At 43.4% G+C, this 25,780-nt stretch overlaps 3 protein-coding genes across 5 annotated transcripts in view; 2 read left to right on the top strand and 1 right to left on the bottom strand.

Moving 5' to 3' along the window:
- The window catches only part of LOC144988999 (NLR family CARD domain-containing protein 3-like), a 292,143-nt gene that overhangs the window by 212,523 nt on the left and 53,840 nt on the right, over positions 1-25,780 (bottom strand). The gene's annotated exons all lie outside the window — the stretch shown is intronic.
- Positions 1,241-25,780, top strand: part of LOC144989004 (NLR family CARD domain-containing protein 3-like) — a 195,453-nt gene continuing 170,913 nt past the window's right edge. The window contains exon 1 of the mRNA XM_078940655.1: positions 1,241-1,341. The gene's annotated coding sequence lies outside the window, so the exon portion shown is untranslated. The remainder of the gene's footprint in view (positions 1,342-25,780) is intronic.
- On the top strand, positions 1,597-18,063 carry LOC144989096 (NLR family CARD domain-containing protein 3-like). The gene is made up of 8 exons (XM_078941065.1): positions 1,597-2,336; positions 2,419-2,553; positions 4,193-4,556; positions 4,718-4,916; positions 5,040-6,840; positions 6,936-7,109; positions 16,264-16,437; positions 16,754-18,063. The coding sequence occupies exons 4-8, from the start codon at positions 4,850-4,852 to the stop codon at positions 16,761-16,763; spliced, it is 2,226 nt and encodes a 741-aa protein (XP_078797191.1). The 5' UTR covers positions 1,597-2,336; positions 2,419-2,553; positions 4,193-4,556; positions 4,718-4,849; the 3' UTR covers positions 16,764-18,063.

Raw genomic sequence — 25,780 nt, 5'->3', positions numbered from 1 at the left:
TTGTTAGAGGAAGTCAAGTCACCTGAGAGCAATTTACCAATTCAAGACAAAACCTTAGACAAAAACCTATAATGGAGATGTATAGAAATATGTTTGTCACATTATGACAACTTGGTCAACCATTTTGCAATTAATGACTTATACGATGAACTAAAAAGACTATTGCACAGTGAACTATATGACACATTTTGATCAACATGACATAAACAATTGATAATGTAGCAAAGAGCAGAGAATTGTACAGAATCATTTGCATGGATGCACCAAAGCAATTGCAACTTGTTCAAAGAAGTGAGAAACTGCTGATATGATGAACACAAGTGACATCATGATGTGAAGATTGAAAAAAAGTTTTGGGAATTTCATTCCGATCTTAGAATTGTTTTTTTTGAATGAATGAAAATGAATAAAAAAATGAATGAATGAGTCTGAGAATTGTACTAAAGCGAATGAGAAAAACTGTAACGGAGAGCTCTGAAGGGGGGAGAGGAGTGAAGCAGGGCTGTCCTCTGAGCGGTGTCCTCTATGTTTCAGCCAGCAGAATGCATGACAAAGCTATTTCAGGAACATGTGAGGCCACGCCCACTAAGGAGGAGGAGGAGCCTGTTCCACAGCAGGAGGAGCTCCAGGTTCCAACAGGAACCCTGAGAAACAGCATCTGCAGCTGAAGGAAAGGAAACTGTTTTCTGTCACTGAAATGTTGCTCTGTCATCTCCTCTGTGAGGACCCTCCTTTTCATCACAGATGAAGCTCCGCCTCCAAGCGTGCTTGTTTGTTCTCCAACCTTCTGCAGGTTCTGATCTGCTTCTTTCTGATTGGTCAGAACCTTCAGACCCAGAATCTTCTGCTTTCTGGGAAATCATCTACACCTTCAATTCAGATGAAATGATTGGATCAGAGTTTTTGTGAATTCACTTTGTTTTGGTTCAGAGAAAAGTTTGAAACCAGAACCTGTTTAGATCCAGAAACTGTTTGGATCCAGAACCTGTTTGATCAAAAACTGAGACCAGGAGCTGAGATGTGCAGACTAAAGAGGAAAGATTAACATGAATCTTCATCTTCTCTGCATCTTCCTCACAAACAGCAGCTCAGTGTGAGGAAGAGGAGCCACCGGGTCAGAGGTCATGTGATCAAATCCTGCTGAAGCTTTCAGGAGAAAGGCTGAAGCTGATTGGTCCAAAGCAAAAGCCTGACTGAAAAGAAAGAGACCAGAAGAAAAGGAGTTTTTCGACAAACAAGACTCAGCAGAATCAACACAACATGAGGAAGTGATGAGTTGTTAAAGCAAAGCAGAAGAGGAAGAAGCAGAATCTCTGATCTGAGCTGCAGCTGCTTCACACGGTGAGAAAAGACGAATCTAAAGACCTTTCAGGAAAATCTACTTTCATTCTTTGTTGAACTTTGTTTTCACTAACTTGACTGTTTGTCTCTGAATGTTTAGAGAAGATCTTCTTGTTTCACTTCAAACTCTCATCTCTCTGCTGTTTACAGATTTGATCTCATTACTGATCAACAACTGAGGATCAATTCTCACTTATTGATCAGTTTCTGTTTCACTGATTTATGGAGAAAATTGAATCAAATTAATATTTTTATTGTAGATTTTCACAGAACAAACTGTTGATGTTTACAGAAGTGAAAATGCTGACTCATCAAAGTGGTTCAGATCAGCTGACTGCTGCTTCCTGTCAGAACTTTCCAGAACCAGACAGAAGAAAGAGTTTCTGTCAGAAACCATCATGAAGCTCTGGAGGTCAAAGGTTTCAGTTCTGACTCCAAACACTCCTGTTCTCCTCCATCCAAACCTGTGTGGAGGTCAAAGGTCATGAGAAAGTCTCTGTTGGAGCTTTGAGAGGAAGAATTCATGTCTTTCTTTCTGTATTTTTTCCTCATTCTTTGATCTCTGTCTGTTTTTCTTGATGCTTCATGTTTCCTGAAGTGTAGAAACAGGAAGTTTGTTGTTTCTGTGTCAAAGTGACTGAATGGAAATGTTGCTGCTGCAGCTCCATGTCTCCACCTGCTGGAGGGAGAGCAGAAGTGCAGCAGCTGATGGCAGCTTCCTCTGCCTCCCACTGCTGTCTGACTGCATTCACCTGAACCTGAGAGGAAACACAAGAGAAGAGCCAATCAGTGGAGGAGCAGCTGATCTGTTGGTGAAGGAGGATCAGAGCTGATGATGAGGAGGGTTTCCTCTGCAGGTGAAGGAGGAAGGTGTGTGTGAGCTGATGTGGATCCAGAGAATCCAGCAGCATGGATCAGTGGGAGGAGCCACAGGAGGGAGCCCCTCCCTCTGAAAGCAGAGATGGTAACCACGACAACCAGAGCAAAGCTCAGAGGTGAGATGAACATCTCCAACTGTCCATGATCTTCTCCATGTCAGAGCTCAGGACTCACACCAGCAACCTTCATTCTTCACAGGAACCAACCTGGACCTGGATCTGGATCTAAACCTGGATCTGGATCTGGACCTGGATCCAGCTGTGGGTCCAACAGGAGTCACAAGTCAAAAGGTTTTCCTCCAGACTTCAAAGTCATGAGTTCAGCAGTGGAACAGTGAGTGTTTGTCAGAGTTTTTGGAGGCTGGAATCTCGTTCAGATGATCAACAGTTTTCAGATGAAGGACTTGAGGTCAGTTCTACAACAGGGTGCATCTCTTCTGCTAAATCCATCTTGAGTACTATTAATCCGGCTCAAAGGACCAGAATGTTAGGGAGGACTGTAAGGATGGAGGACTATATTGCTGATTCGGGTTAGGAGTTTAACCGTAAACAAGATACGGTGTCGGTCAAGACACAGGGAGGAGGAAAAAAGAGAGGTGACTCCACTTTTCAGATGTTCTGAATTTATTCCATTGCTGAATATTCCAATTTAGTCTACAAACAACAAAAATCCTCATCACTACATAAATAACACAAATAGCCCTGCTGTAAGTAAAATAAATTACATAAAACAAGGAAAACTGACTCAGTATGTCATTATGAAAATAAACTCCAAATAGGCAAATGATAGGCAAATTGACAACCTCCAGAATAGGCAAAATATAATCAAATCTGCTTTAAAACCTCATAGAAACGGTGACAACAGTGAAACCTAGCGGCTGAGAAAAATAACTGCACGAATAAAACGAGTAAAGCATGTAAAACAAAGAATTCAAACACTTACATTTTGGTCAGTTACTCAATATTGGAAACACAGCAACTGGAATGAACTGTGGTTCGTAGGAATTCTTTTCGCCTTGGAGATTGCTTCCATGCGTGTTCAGAAAATCATGAGAAGACCATAATTCGAACGGAGAAATATACAGAGTTTTAGTTCCCTAACAAAGAGTTCTAGAACAAATAACAGATCTTTAAACAAAACAGATTATCTGGGTTCTCTGAATTCCGAAGCCTGCAAAATGCAGAAAGTTATATGCGATTTAGAAGCAGCCATGCTGAGAAAAGGAAAATTCCTTCAGTGCACACTTTTAACAAGTGGACAGAGTCTCCACCCCCGGAAGCAACATGGCGGCCGAATCTCTGCCTCTGGCTGCTTGGATTGGCTGACAGAGGAGCCTGCCTACTTCCTTCAGTCCATATCTGGAATCACAGCATTTCCCCTCTGCCTGTCCGGGGGGCCATTTTACAGACGGACACTGTATGGCAATCAAATGAATCCCCATCTGGTCCACCAATGGCAGGAAATCCATCACAGGCACTAGGTCATAAAGCTTTGTTCTCCACATGTGAGTGGACACCTGAAGAGTTTCCCATAGATTGAATCTGTCCCAGAGATGGTTAATATAAGGTCCATGACAGAATTACTGCCCAGTCTTCCAAACAAATATTTGAATCAGGGAATAAAACAGTTACAAGCAAATATTTTAATGAAAGTCCTTTCCAAAAATTATCTTATAACTAAGCACAGAAAATATAATGATGCATAATGGTTGGTCTCTTTTTCTTTGTATCTCATCAACAAACTCAAACATGAAATTCTTCATTTTCTTCTGGTTTAAATGAGAATCAATAATCCAGTTGACTGTAACTCTGATTCATCTGTGAGTCAGAATGAATGTTGGAATCATTGCTCTTCTGAAAACAACAGCATTCATGATGCATTTCTGATCTGAGATGATCCAAATCCAAAAGAACTCATCAAACACCATCATGAAAGAAACTCACTTCTAACTAAACAAGTGTTTTTCTATCAGGATCCATCAGAGACTCAGAACTGGATCTGGATCTGAACCCAGCTGTGTTTCCTTCAGGAGTGACCGGTCAATGGGTCAAATTTTTGACTTTAACTCATCTTCTGCTGCAGAGAAGTGAGCTGCATGTTGTAAACATTCTTTCTCACAGACATTTCTATCTTCATGTGTGCAGCAGTGAGTGTTGGAGCTTCTCCACAAACACAGAATAGATCTAGTAGATTCTACTGAGTGTCTGCAGGACACCAGTGGGTCCAGTAGGATCTGATTGTTGCTGATTCTCCACAGACTGGACCAGCAGAGCTCAGAGACTCCCAGTGGTCCGTCTGTCCAGCAGCATCAAACACAGCTGGACTCCATCTTTCTGGTCTGTACATGAACAACAACTACTTTCCCATCATTCTGTCCACAGTCGTCTCCATGCTGCACTTTGGACACCAGTGGACTGTCAGTGTGTCCAACATGGAGCTGATGTTTGGCTCCATGACTTCACTCTGATTGGCTCATTCATCTGGAATTCTGTTGCAGCTGCTGGAGGACAACATTGTCACTTTTGTCAAGAAGGAGCTGAAGAAGATCCAGAAGCTTCTGAGTCACAGGGAGGAAGAGGAGGAGCTGGAGGCTGAAGATGAAGAGCAGAGGAGCAGCAGAGAGTCAGTGATGAAGATCACAGTGAACTTCCTGAGGAGAATGAAGCAGGAGGATCTGGCTGATGGACTGCAGAGCAGTAAGAGGATTTCTCTGAAGGTTTCAGCTTTACTGATGTCTGAACACATGGAACCACAGGGATTCAAACCCTCATCATTCAGGGCTGCAGAGAGTTGATTTACTGTTTGTTGTCTTCATTCAGGATCTGCTGCAGTTTGTCGACAGGAAGTCCAATCTGGTCTGAAGAAGAAGTTCCAGTGTGTGTTTGAGGGGATGGCTAAAGCAGGAAGCCCAACCCTTCTGAATGAGATCTACACAGAGCTCTTCATCACAGAGGGAGGAAGAGGAGAGCTGAATGAAGAACATGAGGTCAGACAGATTGAAGCAGCATCCAGGAAAGCAGACAGAGCAGAAACAAGCATCAGACAAGAAGAGCTCTTCCAACTCCCAGCTGGAAGACCAGAACCAATCAGAACCGTGATGACTAAGGGAGTGGCTGGCATCGGGAAAACAGTCTTAACACAGAAGTTCACTCTGGACTGGGCTGAAGGCAAAGCCCACCAGAACCTCCACTTCACATTTCCATTCACTTTCAGACAGCTGAATGTGCTGAAAGAGGAGAAGTTCAGCTTGGTGGAACTTGTTCATCACTTCTTCCCTGAAACCAAACAAGCAGGAATCTGCAGCTTTGAAGACTTCCAGGTCCTCTTCATCTTTGATGGTCTGGATGAGAGTCGACTTCCTCTGGACTTCCACAAGACTCGGATCCTGAAGGACCCTAGAAAGTCCACCTCAGTGGCTGATCTGCTGACAAACCTCATCAGGGGGAACCTGCTTCCCTCTGCTCTCCTCTGGATAACCACACGACCTGCAGCAGCCAATCAGATCCCTGCTGAGTGTGTTGACATGGTGACAGAGGTCAGAGGGTTCAATGATCCACAGAAGGAGGAGTACTTCAGGAAGAGGTTCAGAGATGAAGGGCAGGCCAGCAGGATCATCTCCCACATCCAGAGATCCAGAAGCCTCCACATCATGTGCCACATCCCAGTCTTCTGCTGGATCACTGCTACAGTTCTGGAGGATCTGCTGAAGAGCAGAGAGGGAGGAGAGCTGCCCAAGAGCCTGACTGAGATGTACATCCACTTCCTGGTGGTTCAGGCCAAAGTCAAGAAGGTCAAGTATGATGGAGGAGCTGAGACAGATCCTCACTGGAGTCCAGAGAGCAGGAAGATGATGGAGTCTCTGGGAAAACTGGCTTTTGAGCAGCTGCAGAAAGGAAACCTGATCTTCTATGAATGCGACCTGACAGAGTGTGGCATCGATATCAGAGCAGCCTCAGTGTACTCAGGAGTGTTCACACAGGTCTTTAGAGAGGAGAGAGGCCTGTACCAGGACAAGGTCTTCTGCTTCATCCATCTGAGTGTTCAGGAGTTTCTGGCTGCTCTTCATGTCCACCTGACCTTCATCACCTCCAAACTCAACCTCATGGAGGAAGAACAACAGAAAAAATCCTTCAAGATTCTCAATTGGAAACAGAGAAGTCCAGTCCAGTTGTACCAGAGTGCTGTGGAGAAGGCCTTACAGAGTCCAAACGGACACCTGGACTTGTTCCTCCGCTTCCTCCTGGGTCTTTCACTGCAGACCAATCAGAGTCTCCTTCGAGGTCTGCTGACTCAGACAGGAAGTAGCTCACAGACCAATCAGGAAACAGTCCAGTTCATCAAGGAGAAGATCAGTGAGGATCTGCCTGCAGAGAGAAGCATCAACCTGTTCCACTGTCTGAATGAACTGAATGATGGTTCTCTAGTGGAGGAGATCCAACAGGTCCTGAGGTCAGGACGTCTCTCCACAGATAAACTGTCTCCTGCTCAGTGGTCTGCTCTGGTCTTCATCTTACTGTCATCAGAAGAAGATCTGGAAGAGTTTAACCTGAAGAAATACTCTCGTTCAGATGAGGCTCTTCTGAGGCTGCTGCCAGTGATCAAAGCCTCCAACAAAGCTCTGTAAGAACTCTCAGGAAAATCACCTTCAGTCAACAAATGAATCTGATGGAAACATGAAAGATTCAATAACTGCTGTCTGTCTTTGTTTTCTTCAGACTGAGAAGCTGTTTCCTGTCAGAAAGAAGCTGTGCAGCTCTGTCCTCAGTTCTCAGCTCTCAGTCCTCCAGACTAAGAGTTCTGGACCTGAGTTACAACAACCTGCAAGATTCAGGAGTGAAGCTGCTGTCTGCTGGTTTGAAGAGTCCAGACTGTAAACTGGAGACTCTCAGGTCAGGTTTCATTTGTTTGTTGTCAAATGTTTGTTCTCTACAAGAAGTTCTGTCTTTTGTTTCTCTGATTTAGGAGAAATTGTCAGATAGACGTTAGTGCAGAGGAAACAGCAGAGGACTGTTGGATAGAAGTAAAAAGAAAAAGAATATTCTGCTTGAGTTAAAAGTCCTGTTTTTCCTTATCTAATGGTTTTAAATGTCATCATGTTTTTTTTGTACCAGATTAAACAGGAGAACCTAAGTCCATCTTGGTTTTCACATCTGGGAGAAGTTCATGTTCTGTGTTCTTTGAAAGAAAACATGAATCCATCCCAGAACTGCAGATTTCAATGGACAAACAGTTGCAGCAGATTTCTGACCCACAGAGCAGCAGCTCCTTATGAAGAGATATGAGGAGGTCAAGCTGCAGTAGACTGACAGGTCTTTGTCACAGACCTGGTTCTAGTGATTATTCAGAACCGAGCCTGGATCAGAACCAGGTTTTTCACTTCACATAGGCTTTAGGTTAACTTCTGGTTCTCAGTCCTGTTGCTTAAACAGACACTAAATCTATGCTGGGTTAGAGTGAAGACCCTCTACAGGTAGTTTATGTTCAAGGCTGGGGGCGGAGCTACGTAGCCATAGGAAGATGATTAGATCAGCAAACCAAGAAACTGAAAAAGATCCTAAAACATTTTTGGAATCAGAAATGGGTCTTTGGGAGCACCAGACTCAGTGGACCTAGCTAAATGTTATTGTCTGCAATCACCCGACACACTGCATATTCATTTACACAATGACACAACAACAATGAAATAACTAGTAACTGACTTGGACCTGTTTATGTGCAAACACACTTTGATGAAGAATGGAGAGAGAAAGGGAAAGTTTAGCTCTGCTTCATTCTTTTCTTGTGGTGAACATCTCTGAGTTTCTGCAGAGAAACTTCATGCTGACCTGGATGACCTCTACCATCAAATGTGCAGTTAACTATCTGATCTAGTTCAGCAGCAGTCCGGGTCATGAAGATCCTTCAAACACAGACTTTCCTTCAGGCAGAGCAACAACCCCAGAGAAATAAAATCCTGACAAAAATGTCCTTCATCCTTCAGAAGACAGAAACAAATTTCTATGAATGAGTCTTTAGCAGCATTAAACATTCCTACATTCCTGCAGATCCTCCAGGAAAACATTCCAATCTTCTTCTAGCTACAGTCAGTGACTTGAACTGATGCTGAGACTTTGGACCTTTGCTCAAACTGTCTACTTCCTGCTGAGTCAGCAAAGTTTCAATCTTTACTTTCAGTGAGTCTTTATGAAAGACCTCAGTTGAACATCGGAAGATGGCTGTTTCATAACATGCACTGTCACAGGCCATTGTTCTTCATGCCATTAGAGACACATGGTCTTCTTGTCCAAAGCCTGGTGAAGCGTTCAATCAGCCATCAAACGTTGCTGTTCTGGTGGTTGAAAATGTTCTTCTTCTCTGGAAACTTGTTTCCACAGGGTTTCTAGCATACGTGTAAATGTGCTTCCTGTGTCAACTACAGCTTCACCCTCACACCCTCTGATGGAAACAAGAACAATTCAAAGGTTGGAATCTTTATTTCAACAAGTCTTTGTTGCACAACAGTGACCCCTACTGCACCTTTATGGAAAGGTTTCCTCTCAGATGTTTTCTTCATGGCTTTTTCAGAGTTGAATGCACTTTTTTCCATTATTCTGGGCCCCCATGCAATCCTTCTCAACCACGGCTCCTATTGTGACAAGCTGTGCTGCTGTAGAGACAGCTCCTCTGAGACAACCAGACACTTTTGGTTGATGTTATTGAGGACACGTCGCACAATTTCTTCTTCTGACGTGTCTCTCTTTCACTTCAGACATGAAGCACGATAATCGTAAGCAAAGTACCTGAGACACCGATCTGGTTTTTTAACTGTTGTTTTGAATTTATTCATGTCGGCGTAGTGACCAGCATGTTTAAAATGTCTGCAGCAGAAGAAACGTCCGAGCTCTGACTCTGTCCAGCAGGAAGTAACACTTTGTAAGATTTGTATCTGAACTTTTGTTTTATTTTAATCAATAAATGGTAAAATATTAAGAGAAAATAGCATTTTTTCATTAGTAATTTTATTTAACTTTGGACAAACTCTCACACTGTGAAAATTAACATAAAAGTTAAAAATGCTTCTTCTGTTAAATATATTGAGTCTACTGTGGTGCGCCATCATTCTATTGCTTATTACTGCTGTTCATCTGATCCCAAACACTTGAGCAGCATAAAAAAAATATGTGCTTTAAATCTTTTATTGTTTTGTTTTAACAAACAGATCTTAAAGAAATTTAATGTCAGCAGATAAACTTTACAGTTTCAGGAGATCCTCAGCCATAAATTCACAAATCTGACTTAATTAAAATTAATCAATGCTAAAAAAAGAAAGAAAACCTTAATTATTGTTAAAATGATAAATAATTAAACATCTTCATCCAAAGAGCCAAAATAGAGGGTAAAAAGAGCTCGTTTGGTTTCTGAGCCTCGGTAGGGGACACCATGTTAGACAAATGTGGTGATTTAATTGGTTAGAATCAGGATCAATCAGTTGCTGTTTAATGGCAGCTTTGTCACGTTAAGCTGAAACTTAACTCAGCAAAATCAAAGATAGGAAAAAAGTGAAATGACACACTATGCATGCGAAAACTTTTTGCTGTGGCAGTTAAAATACGCTAAGTTGCGCTCAAAGTGGTCAGCAAAATCAAAGATAAGAAAAAAGTGAGATTTGGCACAACGCATGCAAAAACATGTGTTTTGCAAACGCAAAAACGTTTTTGAAAGCAAAAAAAATATGACAGTAAAAAAAACAATTTTTTGAAAGCAATATAAAAAAATAATTGAAAAGCAACTATTTTATATTTTCATTTGCAACTTAGAAAATCTCTGTGCAATGTGGTGGCAGAAATATCACTCCATACATATCGGTTTAATGTCAGACAATATTTTCAAGGACCAGAGTCCACCAGGTTGAAGTTGAAGTCTGATGGTTTTTTTTGTATTTCCCAGTTCCTGTAAAATCTGTTTTTCACAACAAAAGGGTTCTGATCATTCTTTAGAGATTAACAATATTTGATAAAGGATTCAATAAAAAATCTAGAGAGAATGAGTTTAGTATCAGCACACTGCACCACAGCTGCCGTGGTGCAGCAGTAGGGCGGTCGATCGTAAGATCGCAGGTTCTATTCCTGTCTTGCACGCCCATTACTCATAGTTCTTTGCCTCTGGTGGTAGGCAGGCACCTGTGTTTGGCAGCGGAGCGGCCACCACTGTGTGAATGTGTGTGTGACTGTAAAGTGCTTTGTCCTTGTAGGAAGAAAAGCGCTTTGTCATCATCATGTCATCATGATGGCGGCGCGTACACATCGCAAGGCCTGGTGTCTCTCCAGTTTCTGCAGTTTTGCAGTAATTTTCTTGCTTGTGTTGAGTCTGTTCGTGCGGAACAGTAGTACATCTATATCCTACACCCGACAGGAGGTTTTGGATGTTGGTTTGGGCATTCCTGACAGTTTTATCAATTGATCAATTGATCTCGCTATTGAGATCGCCAGAACACCCGAGGCTGCGTACCCCACCTGGCCGGGCGGAAATGCTCGAAGGCGGCGTCGAGACCGTAAACAAAGACGAGGAAAGCGCGGAGGGATCAGAGCTAAGCTAAAGCCAACACCATTTCGGTTCTCTTTACCCAGTTTTTTCCTCGCCAATGTACGATCGCTGGTGATCAAAATGGACGAGATTCGACTCCGCATTAACCAGAGCAGAAGACTTTGGAACTGCAATGTTATAATTTTCACGGAAACCTGGCTAAACAGCGGTATACCAGACAACACAATTGCTCTATCCGAGCACCACACATCCGAGCAGACAGAACGGCAGAAGACTCTGGTAAGACCAGAGGAGGAGGACTGTGCATTTATATTAACAAAGCCTGGTGCACGAACTCTGTTACTGTTGGAAGTCACTGCTCAGCTAACCTAGAGTTTCTCATGGTTAAGTGTAGACCATTCTATCTGCCTCGTGAGTTTACCTCCACAATTATAACTGCGGCTTATATTCCCCCTGACGCTGATGCCAAGCTTGCTATACAGCCGTCAGTAAACAACAGACTACTCACCCGGAGGCTGCATTTATTGTTGCAGGGGACTTTAATCACACACAACTTAAAGTCAGTGCTCCCCAAATTTCATCAAAATGTATTTTGTCACACCAGAGGAAACAAAACTTTGGATCATGTATACACAAACATAGCTGAAGCTTATGCTGTGACACCCCTCCCCCCACTTGGATCAATCAGACCACCTTTCTTTGTTCCTCATCCCAAAATACTCGCCTCTTATCAACCGTGTGAAGCCATCTGTGAGGACCATCAAAGTGTGGCCAGCAGGGGCAGACTCCACACTCCAGGATATGTTTCAACGCACAGACTGGAGTATGTTTGCTTCCCGGGCCACCAGCGGCTTTCACACAGACATAGACAGCTATACCTCATCTGTTCTGGATCACATCAACTCCAGCATAAACACTGTTACTACTACAGGGCTCCAGACTGCGACCAATTGGTCGCATTTTGCGACCAAAATTTGAGAATGGGCGACTGAATTTTACATCCAGTCGCACATGTGCGACCAGTAAATTTGCCTCCCCCACCCTCCGTATTTTCTATACATTAAACGTGGAAGGGGCACGTCAATGATCAATGAAATAATCAATGAAGACGCGAGCCCACACGCACGCAGGCAGACACACACTCGCGCACATATTCATGAAACGTGAGCACACACTCGCGTCATGCCCGTCTGTGAGGCGGCCAATGCGTGTGAGAAGAATAGGGAAAGCCACTGTGAGTGGCTAAAATACGTGGAAAGGGGAGGGGCCTAGAGATAATGGAAAGCGCGTAAACATCTGTGGGAAAGAAACGGAGACAAATATCCTCACAACCTGATATGTGCGTCTGAGCTATGAGCAAGTGAACTATTGATTCGTTCTTCCGACCTGCGGCTGATGTACCAGTGCCAGAGTGTACAGCAGGGGTCTCAAACTCAGCCCCGCGGGCTTTTTGGGGATGAATGACACTTTTTCATTGTCGTGCACAGAGATGACCAACCAATAGCAGTGGGGTAAATGACTCTTGGGGGCGGGACAATGACAGGGCTTGAAAGAAGGAAACCTGACAGCCCCCTCCCTCCCCGGACCACATGAAGGAGTTCCTTACTTTCCTTTAGAACGTATCTATTCGCTCGTAATTTTCTACATACATGCAGTCCGTGCTGAACTTTTGTCTGGGTCACACAGAACCGGAGGAAAGTTAAGTTTTGGTTACGGCGGTGCATCAAACGGTTCTCATGCACGGCTGTTACGGCAGCACATCGCTCCTGCGGGAGATGGTCTGCTGAGGAGAATAAATGTCCCTCACCTACATGCGTGACAGCTAACGGGGCTTGAACTTTAAACATGCTTGAGCAAAAAAACCATTAGTTTTAGACACACTGAAAATGCAACGATAGACGCCTGGATCGTTGGGGAGACCAGGCCGGGGGGGGGGGGGGGGGGGTTGTGAGATGAAGGCAAATCTGCAGCAAGACTGAGTGAGCACAGGAAGTTGGAGTTGTCCTAAACATTCAATTTAGTTTTAATATTCCTCTCCCCCTTAGTATGATCTGTGTTATTATATATTTATTTTATGATTATTTTAATGTTTTGTAATGCATGTAGCCTTTTTTAATGAATTGGTATTTTCAATTATTTTAATTAATCACTCAACTACAAAAACCATCAGGACACATGTCCCATAATGCATTGTTTTGTAGTCAGTAGGGCAGCTTTCAGTCAGGTCAGTTTTCAGCTGTGTCCGGGTAGGTTTGCCCCTTGCTCCCACCCCTTTCTCGCAATATTTTTGTGATGATTGACAGGTGATGTTGGAGCAAAAACAAAAATATATGTCACACACCAGGTGATCTGCGCAGCGTTGCGTCCACCTGGGTGATCTCAAACACGCTTATTGTGCATCTTGGCTGCACATATTTGGTGTCACAAAGATAAATTTCCATCCGTTTTCTTTATTATTTGTGCTGTCAATGCTGCTGTCAGTTTACCTGTTGTTGCATTTTCAAAAGTGAAGAATAAAATGTGACACTGAATTTGAAACAGCACATTGTAATTTCTGCATCTATTATTAAAGTATTTATTAGTAATACAGTGGAAATTAGTAGATTTGGTTAGAATGTTCATTTACGGTATGCGCCCCTAAATTTTCTGGTTGTGCCCCTAAAATTTTCAGTTGGGGGCCGCTGTGCTCCTATTGAAAAAAGTTAGTCTGGAGCCCTGTACTAAGAAGCAGATCACCACATACCCGAATCAGAAGCCATGGATGAATAAAGAGGTGCGCATCCTGCTGAAAGCACGCAACGCTGACTTTAGATCTGGTGATGTCGAAGCCTACAACACTTCCAGGGCTAATCTGAAGAGGGGCATCAAGAAAGCCAAACGCTGCTACAAACAAAAAATAGAGGAGCATTTTACCAACTATGACCCTCAGCGTATGTGGCAGGGTATTCAAGCTATTAGCGACTTCAAACAAAGTCACTCCGTCCCTCCTTCTACAAACGTCTCCTTCCTGAACCAGCTTAATAACTTTTATGCTCGTTTTGAAAGAGACAACAAAGTACCTGCTACTCCTGTAATCAAACATCCAGCCATCGTACTCAACTTCACAGATGTCTACACATCACTGAGCCGGATCAACGCACGCAAGGCTGCTGGACCAGACGGCATCCCTGGACCAGACGGCATCCCTGGACCAGACGGCATCCCTGGACGCGTGCTTAGAGCATGTGCAGAGCAGCTTGCTGGTGTGTTCACCGACATCTTTAACATGTCTCTCGCTCATGCAGTTGTACCAGCATGCTTTAAATCCACCACAATTGTTCCAGTGCCGAAACATTCTGGTCCAACTTGCCTGAATGACTATCGCCCTGTAGCACTTACACCAGTCATCATGAAGTGCTTTGAGCGGCTGGTCCTGGCACACCTGAAGGCCTCTCTCCCAGCCACACTGGACCCTCGCCAGTTAGCCTACCGTAATAATAGGAGCACGGAGGATGCAGTCTCCTTAGCACTGCACTCTGTACTCACACACCTGGACAATAAGAACACATATGCACGAATGCTGTTTGTTGACTTCAGCTCAGCATTCAATACTGTTATTCCCTCCAAGTTAATCCTCAAACTCAGTGATCTGGATATTAACACTTCACTCTGTAACTGGATTATGGTCTTTCTAACCAACAGACCTCAGTTTGTTAGGTCAGACCACATCTGCTCCAACACCATTACACTCAACACCGGTGTACCACAGGGCTGCGTGCTGAGCCCCTTTCTCTACTCCGTCTTCACTTACGACTGCAGACCGATGTATGGATCTAACACCATCATTAAGTTTGCAGACGACACTACGGTGATAGGTCTCATCACCAACAATGATGAGACTGCCTACAGGGAGGAGATCCAGCATCTGACCACTTGGTGCACGGACAATAATCTGCTCCTTAACACCAACAAGACCAAGGAGCTCATTGTGGACTTCAGAAGGGAGAAAAAAGGCTCACATGATCCCATCTACATCAACAAGATGGTAGTTGAGCAAGTTTCATCCTTCAAGTTCCTGGGTACTCACATTTCAGAGGATCTGTCCTGGACCACCAACATCCTCCAGTCTGATCAAGAAGGCTCACCAGCGCCTGTTCACCATTTCTCCAAGGGACTCCTCCGCTGTGGGTCCGGCACCTGCTTCTTGCATCTTTTTTTCTTTCTTCCTAGGGTCCCTTGTAGCCTTCCCCATCCTTTTTTCCTTATTTACCACTCTCACAGCTGCAGATGCTCCAAACTTTTCTCCTTTTATTTCCCTTGCTGATGACTCCACCCACTTCCTCCAGAATTCCCATAATCAGTCTATGTGAAACCACAAATGTAACTGTATAACTGTATATTCATGTAATCAATACACTGTACAATGACCATTTATTGAAAATATTGTCATTTTTAAATTTATGTAAATGCAAGTTTGGTTTAAAAATAATAGCAACACAATAAAAGTAAACTTAAGACGAACAGGCCTGCAGGCCACTTTTGTGGCCCTTGGGGGGCCACCTGGTGCCCCCAGACACCATGTTGGTGATCCCTGGTTTAGACTACCAGCAGAACCATCAGCAGCTCCTCTTCAGGGCCACATTCAGACATTTTGGGCCCCGTGGATCCACATGTTTTTCAAGGCCCCTCTACAGTTTAGAGATGTCAGGAAATGATTTCAGAGGAGAACTAAAGACTTTTTCAGCTGTTTTTCTGCAATGTGATCATTTGAAAATGATGAAGAAATACAATTTAATCAGACATTTTTGAAATGGAAGCTTTAAATCTATTGGATTGTAAACATGTAGTCCTGAATAATTCCTGATGATCAATGACATTTCAATTCCTCGTCTGTTTGAACTTCATTTCTAATCTATGTCAGAACTTCTTCTTCTTTTCTTCCTGCAGCTGCTTGTTCTCTGCTCACATCAAAGCTCCCAGCAGCTTCTGACTCTTCATTCAGAGTTGAAGTCATGCTTGATCAGGGATCAATGTCCAACATTTGCTGCTGACTCTTCCTCATCACTTCCTTCTTCTCTCTGCTTTGATCTGTTGGAGCTGAAAGTCTCTGCTTGAAGGGCTGCAGCAGAGAAGGACTGGAAGATCATCTCCTGAAAACTGGGAGGAAGACTTTCCAGCATCCTGCTGCTGAAATTCTCCCATGATTCAGTGCTGTTTGGAGAAGAGCTGAGCAGAAAGAGGAAGTGGACTTTTTCTGCTGTTGCTGCAGAAACATCAGTTGGTTTGGATGCAGCCACAGGCTGATGTTTGACTTTCACACATCTGGACTTCTTTCCTGAAGCAGCTGCATGTTGTCCTGAATGTTCCTGAATGTTCTTCTTCTCTGCTTCTGCTGGACTCCTCTGATCTGCTGCTGTTGCTTCACATCTTTGGACTTTTTCTGAACTTTCTGATCTTCTTCAGCTCTGAACTCTTTAGAAGAAGTGAAGGATGAAAAACATGAACTTTGTCTTTAAACTCAACTCTTTCTTCTGGATTCAGGTTGAGGAACTGCAGATTGTCAAAGTCCAGCTGTGCTGCTCTGGTCTCAGCTCTGAAGTCCAACCCGTCCCACCTGACAGAACTGGACCTGAGCTACAACAGCCTTCATTCTTCAGATGTTCTGCAGCTCCAGGATCTGGTGGAGAGTCCAAACTCCAAACTGCAGACTCTGAGGTCAGTAGAGGGTTGGAGTCAGTCCAGCTGCTTCCAGATGTTTGGTCCTAAAGTTAGTCTGAGAGCAAAGATGCAGAGTTTCCTGTGAAGCTGCAGCTTCTCAGTGAAGCTCTGAGGAGAATGATGACAGGCTTCAGGACAACAGTCAGCCAATCAGAGCAGCAGAAGCTCCAACAGGTGAAGATGACAGGAAGCTGCTGCTCTGAACAGGACTGAAGCTCCTGCTGCTCTTTCTGCTGCTGTGCTGCATCACTGACTGACAGACCAGGATCAGGAGACACTCCTTCATCTCTGGCTCTACACTTTCTCTCTGCAGGTGGAGCTAAAGAGTCTGATGTTCCTCCTGGAGGAGCAGAGAGGAGCAGCAGCAGCAGCTGGTCTGCAGAGATGTTGTGACTGGACGGTGTTCCTGGGAGGTGGAGAGCAGAGTGATGGAGGAATCAGAGGAAGTGGAGATGAGTGTCAGAGCTGCAGCAGGAACTGATCTGAGATCAGCTCCACTGTCTCTCTCAGCATCAAGTGGACAGTTATTTTGCTGCAGCTCCCCCGGTGGACTGATGGAGAACTGCACTTCCTCTTCTCATTCTAACTTGGAGTGTTGATCTGAAACATGGGTTGGATTCAGATGTTCAGCAGCTCCAGGATCTGGAGAAAAACAGACCTGCAGACAAACAGATTATTTTCTAGATCATCACTTTCTTCTTTGATCTCCATTTGATGGACAGATGTGAGTTTGGGATGGACCAATCAAGGATTGAGGGAATCATTGATCAGACAGAACATTTCTGGATGACATAGATCTATGTGTGGGTCAGGTGTTGGATCCTGGTTCTGTCTCTGGAACCGGGACAGAACCAGAACTCTGGATCACTAGATTCTGGTTCCAGATGTTTCACACTTGATTTCTGTTCTCCAGAAACTCTCATTGACAAACAAACACAGAGTTTCATTCAGAAACCTCCAACATGGTCATGTGACCAGAATGTTCATAGTGGAGACACGGACAAACGCTGTGGTCACATGACTCACTGGTCTGGATTCAAGTCCTTTGAAGTCCGTTTTTGGAGCAGAAATCCCGTCTGATCTCAGTTAGTGAACAAAAGTCTCTCAGTTGAATCATTTTTCTGTCATCTCTGTTCTGTTGATGATCAAATATTGACTCATGCAGTTTGAAAGACTCAGAGTTTTGCTTTGATTGATGTTTTCCACAGTTTTCTGACTGAACTTCCTTTTTCTTTGGTGTTTTGTGGGTAAAACTCTGTTCTTTTTCATGCTGACAGCATTTTTAGCTGCAGTTTTAAAGAAGTTTCATCTAAATCCAGTTGAATCTCCTCATTTTCTAGAATGTCTAAACTAGTAGAAACTTTCTGAGCATAAAGCCTGTTTTCTTCAGAGGACATGAATGAACAGAGTGGATCTTAGTGAGGAATGACAGCCTCTGAATGCAGAGAATCACTTTGATGCAGCTGCTGCAACAACACCAACTGCATTGAAGCAGGAGGGAGAAGGGAGACACCTGCTGGCTGTTTGCAGAACTGCATCTTAGTGTCAAAAGGCTTCAAACTGAAAGCTGTCTGTCAAATTCCTGCAGCCTGTTTGGATCTAATAAATGCTCTTTTGAATCAACTCTGTGTTTTCTATTGATTTCTATCTTTGACTCCCAAACAGACTTGAATCTTTAGCTTCCCCCTCATCCTGTTCCAGCTGTTCTAGTCTTCATGTGTTTGGTTCCTTCTCAGTAGAAATGGGTTGGAAAAGAGCTTTGGAATGTTCAGGTGGTGCTGATGTCTTTCTAGATGGGGGTGGGCAGAACAGATGAGAGCCCCTCCCTCCTGATTCAGAGGGGAACAGTGGGCAGCAGCTGAAAGGAGGGAGTGGAAATGGGAAAAGTTCTCTGCAGGTTTCTCCTTTCCAAGAACAGAGGGACACGACTCCATGAACAGCAGAAGCTAAAGAGTTGGAAAACATGCCCAAAGCTGCAGCACCACCTGCAGAAAGATGCTTCCTCTTCAGGCTCCGCCCCTCCACATCAAGAAAGATCAGAGTTTCTGCTGAGCTGCTGTTGGAGCTTTTAGGGGGTCAGATCTTCAGGAACATTTGCTGTCAATCAAACCAGGAAGTAAAGTGTTTTTTCTCCAGGAAAGTTATCCTCAAGATCAAATGTGATTCCAAGTCTGAGATGAGATTGAAACTGCTTTTTGTGGGCGACCATCACTATAGAACAATCCTCTTTCTAGTCTAAAGCATTTCGATCGAAACGTCTGCAGGTCCAGATTTCTCTTCCTGGAATTTCCATCCTAGAATGAAGGAAAAGGGGATTTGCTTCCAAAGTCTTTTCATTGTATTTTCTCAGATTGAGGCCTAAAGGAGAAATTGGAGCAGTTTGTTCCTCAAGGAGGAGTTCTCCCCAACTCCATGCAGGAATGGAGCTCCAGATCCCTGATCTGTGCTGATCCAGATCCCATCCAGATGTCTGTCAGTCATGTGAAACACATGGAGCTGTCACCGCTCATCATGGAGGTCATGCTGCTTCACCTGATCAGATGACGTCACTTAATGTCAAATACTTTCTTCAAATACACAAGTTGGAGAATTTGTCTGAATTATTTGTCAAATTTTACATTTGATCAAAGAGAAAACTTTACAGTTTTGACTTTGACTAAACAGCAGTTTTAGATTTATGAGGTTAAGATCTACTTTGATTTTATGATCGGACATCAAGCCAGAATCCACCTTCATCATCCTGCTGAAGCTCCGCCCTCTGACCTTCATCAGTCATCTCTAGGCTCCGCCCCCAGTCTGCAGCAGCATCTGCTTCCTCAGAGAACAGCATGTCAGCACACACTGCACACGCTTGGATCCATGCAGACGTGTTGGAAGCCAGAGCTTCAGGCCTTCAGGCCTTCAGTGGATCTGTCCGTTCATGCTGAATGGGAGCAGAAGAACGTCTGTTTCAGCTCTGCTGCTTCAGCTCCACTCAAACTGCTGGGAACTCCAAACTCTCTCAGAGGAGAAAAACAGCAGAAAGCTTTCTGCAGCTGCTCTCACAGTGGATCTTCCTCTGTCTTCTTCAGCAGCAGATGATGAAGAGTCACTTTCTTCAGGTTCCTCTCAGTCCTGACCTTCATTCCTGATGGACCAAAGCAGACTGACAGCAGCTCTTTAGCTCCACAAAGAAAACTCTGCAGTTTCCCAGAAACCTTCTGAAGCAGAAAAACCAGGAGACTTCCTGTCTGTCTGTCTGTCTGTCAGTGTTGGAGTCTTCCTCCATCTTCAAAGGATGAAGCTTTCTGCTTTGGAACCTTCCAGAAAGCCTTTTGAAAGCCTCCTGATGATGCTGGAGGACAGGGAGGAGTCAGGAGGATGCAGGAGCTCCCAGAGGAGGAGAGGCAGGAGGAGCAGAGGGAGCGGCTGCTGGAGCAGAAGCAGCTGCAGACGCACTTTTGGCTCTGGGCTTCAAACTTTGATCAGGAGGAAGAGGAGGAGCTAAAGAGGAGCAGGAATGCTGGGAGTGGGACTGGAATTCAGACTGAATCCAACATTTAGGGACAAAAATGGCGTCTTCCAGAAAGAAATCCATGTTTCAGAAACGGGAACATTCCTGAAAGTCTACTAAATCTATTTAGTCTTTGAGTTTCATGGTTTTCAGCTTCATCTGTTCTGTTCCAGAATTCTGACTTTTTTTTATCATCAGCTGAGTGAACAGATCAGAGCTGAGGCCCTCTAGTGGTGGACAGATGTTACTGTTCCAACAGGAGGAGGATGACTAGGAGGGGGCAGGACAGGCCTGGGGTCAGAGGGCGGGCCCATCCAGGAATCAGACTCCCCAGGGAAAGGCACTACCACGTGGTTTCATTTCCTGTCATGAATAATTGCTAAAAATGGACTTTAGGACTTTGCTGAAACAGGAATGACATCATTTCAATGATTTCAGCAAATTCAGCACTTAGGCTCCGCCTCTCCTATCTGCTGTTTATGATCGTCCACCGCTGAGGGAGGGTGTGAAACAGCTGAAGGTCAAATCTGCTGTGAAGAAGTTTGGTTTAGTCCAGACGTGTTGGACTTCAAACTGTCATTTCCACCAACAACACCACCAAGAGCTTCTTCAGCTGGACCACAACACACATGTCTACATGGAAGTGACAGTGTGGCGGCGCTGCTTAGATCACTGAAAGTGGCCTCTGCCGCCACGGCTGCTGGTGGTGTTCCAGGTGATGAGAGTCTTCTTCACTGATGAAGACTGTTGAGTGTTTCTGGATGTGACACTGAAGGAGGAGACATTGTCTGAGTGGACTGTTGGTTTGTTGGAACCTGAAATGGATTTATGTAACTAATCATGAAGTAAAAACACGTGTGAATGAATCAGATCAGCTTATCTCTGTCCTGAGGTTATTATTAAACTCTGACAGTCCACTTGAATCTGAATGTGAGATTTTACTTCCATGACATCTTTGGATCAAAACCCCAAACCTTCATTGCTGCCTCCAGAAAAACCAGCAAACAGACTGAGAGGAAGACACATTCCTCATCTACTGTCATCAGTTCAGATTCATCAACAGAAGCTGACAGTTTCACAGAGAGGACTCAGACCCTGCTGACCTGGGACTGACCGTGGAAAAACCACAGAAAAGGATCCTTAGTGTCAGTGGGGGGGGGGGGGGGGGGGGGGGGGTCTAGACTCCCCGTGGAAAACAAGGCAGCAGATGAGAGAAAACATCCTCCAGAAAGCAGCTCCACACTCAGACTGACTTCATAGAGGCTGACAGGACTGAGGTTCTGCCACAACAGTTGATAAAGGGGGATATCCCATGATGCACTGGGATCCTTTTCAGTGTAGATTCATCAGCCTCTTTTATTTCATGTTTGTGGTTTTTTCTCTTCATTAATCTGTAATTTGAAAATCTGGAGTTCTAAATGTTTTTTCTCAGCTTCAGGAAGCGACACAGAAATCTGACACGTTTTTCTGCAGCTGGAGATCCTAAATGTGTCAGGATGGAGGTCAAACATCTTTGATGTTAAATCAGGGATTATTTTGAATGTTTTAGATGAATTTCTTTGTGGTTGTTCTGTACTCCACCACTTCTCTTTGTCCTTCTTGCTTCACCTCAGAACTGCTGCTCCATATCCTCAGACAATGAAGAAAACTGAATTTTATATTAATTAAGACAAACCATTATGATCTAAACCAATCAAAGCTGCTGCTGTTAAGATGCTGACAGAAATGTTCTCCATCCTGCTGGTTTACCTAGGGTTCCTCTCCTCTCTTTCCCTCATTTGCAGATGTTTTCTGTGTAATTTGTTTTATTCTAATCAAGAAGTCTGAATCAAATGATTTTCCTAATGCTTTTCTGTCTACATTAAAAAGGTAGTGGCTGTGTCCGAATTACCGCCCTAACCCCTATATAGTGCACTATATAGTGCGGTCGCCATTTTGTAGTGCTGTCCGAACCTACAGTTCAAAAATCATGTGCACTAGAAATTTCCCAGAATTCTCTACAAAAAACCAGTGTGGATCGATGCTCACTCGATCGGCGAATATTGCCCAGAATGCACTGCGTTCATACCAGAATGCATTGCGTGTGACCCACAATACACTGCGTTTGAATTATTCAAAGATGGCGGACGGTTGCGCTAGAAAGAGGACTTAAAAATGTAAGTATATTTAAAAGTATCAAGTATCTGTTGTAAAATATATTTGTAAATACGTAAGATGATGTGTTTAATATGTTGTATTCCTCAATCGACTATCTACATTGTTTTGAAGCTCATCAATTTCGGTAATGCTAAAGCTAACGCTAGCGCGAATTAGCATTGAAGGCTAAAAACAAACGCTGTTGATAGTACATCAAAAAGCAGTGAGTTCTAACCGTAGTCATAAGTTATAAATACATTTTTAAAATGTGTTTATATATGTAGGGACAGACGAGGATAAGGAAAATCTGATCCATCTGTGGATGGAGGAAGATAGCCTGTTTGTTATCAGGCTAGCTCGTGCCGGATGGGAGTAGAGACACTTGATCAGATTTGTATTTATTTATCATTAAACTGTAATCGTTGTCATGTTGGGGTAAAGGTTGTTGTTGAAAGAGGAGAGGAGGAAAGAGCAAGAAGGGACAAAGAGTGACAGGAGAGTCTGTTAAGCTTACCTGAGTTTAAAATATTGTTCACAAAATGTAACGTCGTTGTTGTTTTTGCAATTTGTTTAATAAATGCATGAACAAAAATGAATTATTTACATGCATTATTTAAATCTGAGCCATTTTTAACAATCTCAAAAGGATTTTCATATAAATATCAAATGTACATATTTACATTTTCGTTTTATATGTTAACATTTATTTTTATATATCTTATCAATAATTCTGGTCTTCTAGAGTCATGTGTGTCACAGTTGGAGCTAAAAGGAAAGCAGAGATCTGTCCTCGCAGACGGACGCCACTTTACCCGTCCTACTGGTTCCTGCTGTGGCTCAACATCTGTGGCTCCCAGCAGTCCACTTCTCTGATGCACAGATTGTGCAGAACTGAACTGCAGGCAATGATTTTCATTGCAAAGGTTGGTTTTACTTCCAGTGCCCCCAGAAATATTGCTCTCCTCCTCATCTTTATAATGCCAAATGCTCTCTCCACCACAGAGCATGCCTTGGCGTGGTTCTGGTTGTAACGGGCCTGAACCGCATTCCTCATGGGTTCCCTGTAGGGTGTCAGCAGGGTGATGGGATGAGCAATGCAGGGATACCCACCATCACCCAAAAGGATCCTTCAGGTGGGTTTGTTTGATTTACATAAATTGGGCTTTTTACGTAGAACCTGTGAACTGTGGACTGATCCTTGATTCCCAAGAAAAATATCTCTAAATTTGGCTTAGAGTCACATACAGCCTGCAGTTGAATGGAATAAAAAAGCTTCCTGTTAAAATAACAAGCTGCATTTTCTTTTAGGGCCTTTATTCTTCAGTGGCAGCCATCAATGCTCCCCACGACCTTTTGGAAGGTGGAAGACCAAGCAAGCTGCTATAAAACCAGAGGTGACCAATGGCAGTTCATTCTCACTGGATGCTGGGTGACCCTGCTCATCAGCTGGAGGATGCGTTCTGCCGTCCTGTGGACAACGTCGCTCACAGTGGACCGTGGCGTGTCAAAGGCCCTGGCTACCACACTGTATGATGTGCCACATGCCAGCCAGAAAAGAAACACCAGGACCTCAGTCTCCTGTGCCCCCCCCCCCCCCCCCCCCCCCCCCCCCCCCCCCCCCAGAGTGTGAGGAACCCGAAGCTGCTCCACCAGATGCTCAATGGTCCTGCGGGTCAACCGATCTGCAGGTCTGCCGGTCTGGTTTTGTGTCGGACTGAGCGTCAGCGTGAAGGGCCACGACAGACACCTTTATGTTGGCAAAGCAGTAGAGACGTGGAAGACCCTGTAAAATAGAAAATAATTATTTCATTGAGAAAATTAAATCTGATTTTTTGAATGTTTCATTTTATTCTGATGTCTTACATTTTAGTTTATGACGTATTTATAAATGCTGGAAAATCTCGTGTTTTTTTTGGCTGGGTTTTTGGATTTTTATATAAATATTTAAAAATTAAAGTATTTTTGTTTAAAACAAGTGATATGGTTTGACTCTGAATAAAAAATACTAAACTTTGAACTCACAAGTGTTTCATGTAGTTAGACTATAAAGTTTATAGTCCAGTGTTGAAAAATAATGGTAAAAAGTCTTATCCAGCAGACTGTGTAACCTTGAGCACAATTAGTGACAAATGCTTAAATTGAACTAATAAAAAACTTTAAGTTTAACTCACAGGTTGTTCATGTCTGGTCAGGGGCATCCAGAGGAAATCTTCTGAGACGTCTGCTTCTCCTCCTTGCTGTCCTGTGATGCTGCATATCTGCTCGTTTTTGGTTTGATCCCATGAAAAACGGTTGAATTATTGCCAGGAACACGGACTGATTCATATATAAAGCTATTTTCAGTAAGGTAGAAGAGAAAACTACAGAAAAAAAATCGTTCAGCGGCACAAAAATAAATATTGCCATGGAGTAATAACATGGGGGGTTATTTATCAACAAATACATAAAATCACCACCAATGTGTTTGTAATTTTATTATTTATAAATCAGCCACATTTTCCATGATCAGAACACAGCAGATTCATAGTCTTCATAAAATGTTCATATTTATTATATTTTTAATTTGACAAATGGGTGTCATTCTCCGCGTTAAATAGAAGTAGTTCCCCTACAGACCAGGTGGTGGCGGTAATGCACCACTTTGTTTCCGTGCCAAGCGCCATTTGAAAACACCCGAAAGAGAAAACTAGTGAGCACGGGTGTCCGAATTGCTTTGAAAATTCAGAGAACTATATAGAGAACTATATAGTGCCGCACTATATAGGGTTTTAGTAGTTAGGGGTTAGGGCGGTAATTCGGACACAGCCACTGAGTGTAGAAAGAAGAACAGGACTTTTCTTTCACTATAGATTCAGGTCAGAATGTGGGGATTTCACATTTTTGTTGGAACTTTGTGGAAAGTGTTGAGTCACTTTTGAAAAACTTTCATCATCTCTGTATATTTGTGCAAACATGAGCTCTAAAAAGAAAACTGGAAGGATTTTAAGGCAACAGAGAAGAAGGTTTGCTGAACTTCTGCTCCCACAGTCGATGCAGCAGAGACAGAAACTGAAGCCTTCATCACATCACAGGCAGAGAAAGGAGGCAAAAACTTCTCATCTCCACTTTTATCTTCTGCTCCATTTTGTTGTCAAGACTCCAAATAAAAGTTTTCTTCTGTGTTTTGACAGGGAACAATACTACATTTGAAATGATATCACATATCCGTGAACCTCCTACTCAGCCAAGTGACTGACCACATTTTGAAAACACATATTTTTAAAACCTTATATTTATGTAATGCTTAGCCAAGGCAATAAGAAACATTAAATAAATGTTTTTAATTATATTTTATCTTTAATGGGTTGTTAAAAAATCGTTCTTGTGTCAAAAACATAAAGAAAATCCTGTCTTGATAAACAGAAACAGTCTATAACAGCTTGTAGATTAAAAACTAAACTCTGCAGGACACAGTCTCTCTGCTCTGCTCCATTCTGATCATCCACCTGCAGACAAATAGATCCATGAACGTCTTTGTTTTCCTGGTCTGAGCTGGAATCTGGATCTAAACTGGACGGTTGGATGGATCTGACATTGCTGCTGGGGGGCTGTAAGTCAGAGGGGGAGTCTGTACACAGATGTATGATGGGAAGAAGACGGTCTAAATCTGCATCAACAGTCCTGCCTCAGACCTGAATTATTAATGAACTGCTGTTGCTCTGGAGAAACTAT

The sequence above is a fragment of the Oryzias latipes genome, chromosome 2 (assembly GCF_053564925.1).
Source record: "Oryzias latipes strain Hd-rR chromosome 2, Olatipes_Hd-rR_3.1".
NCBI classification, from domain to species: domain Eukaryota; kingdom Metazoa; phylum Chordata; class Actinopteri; order Beloniformes; family Adrianichthyidae; genus Oryzias; species Oryzias latipes.
This window is presented reverse-complemented; position numbering and strand designations above follow the sequence as displayed.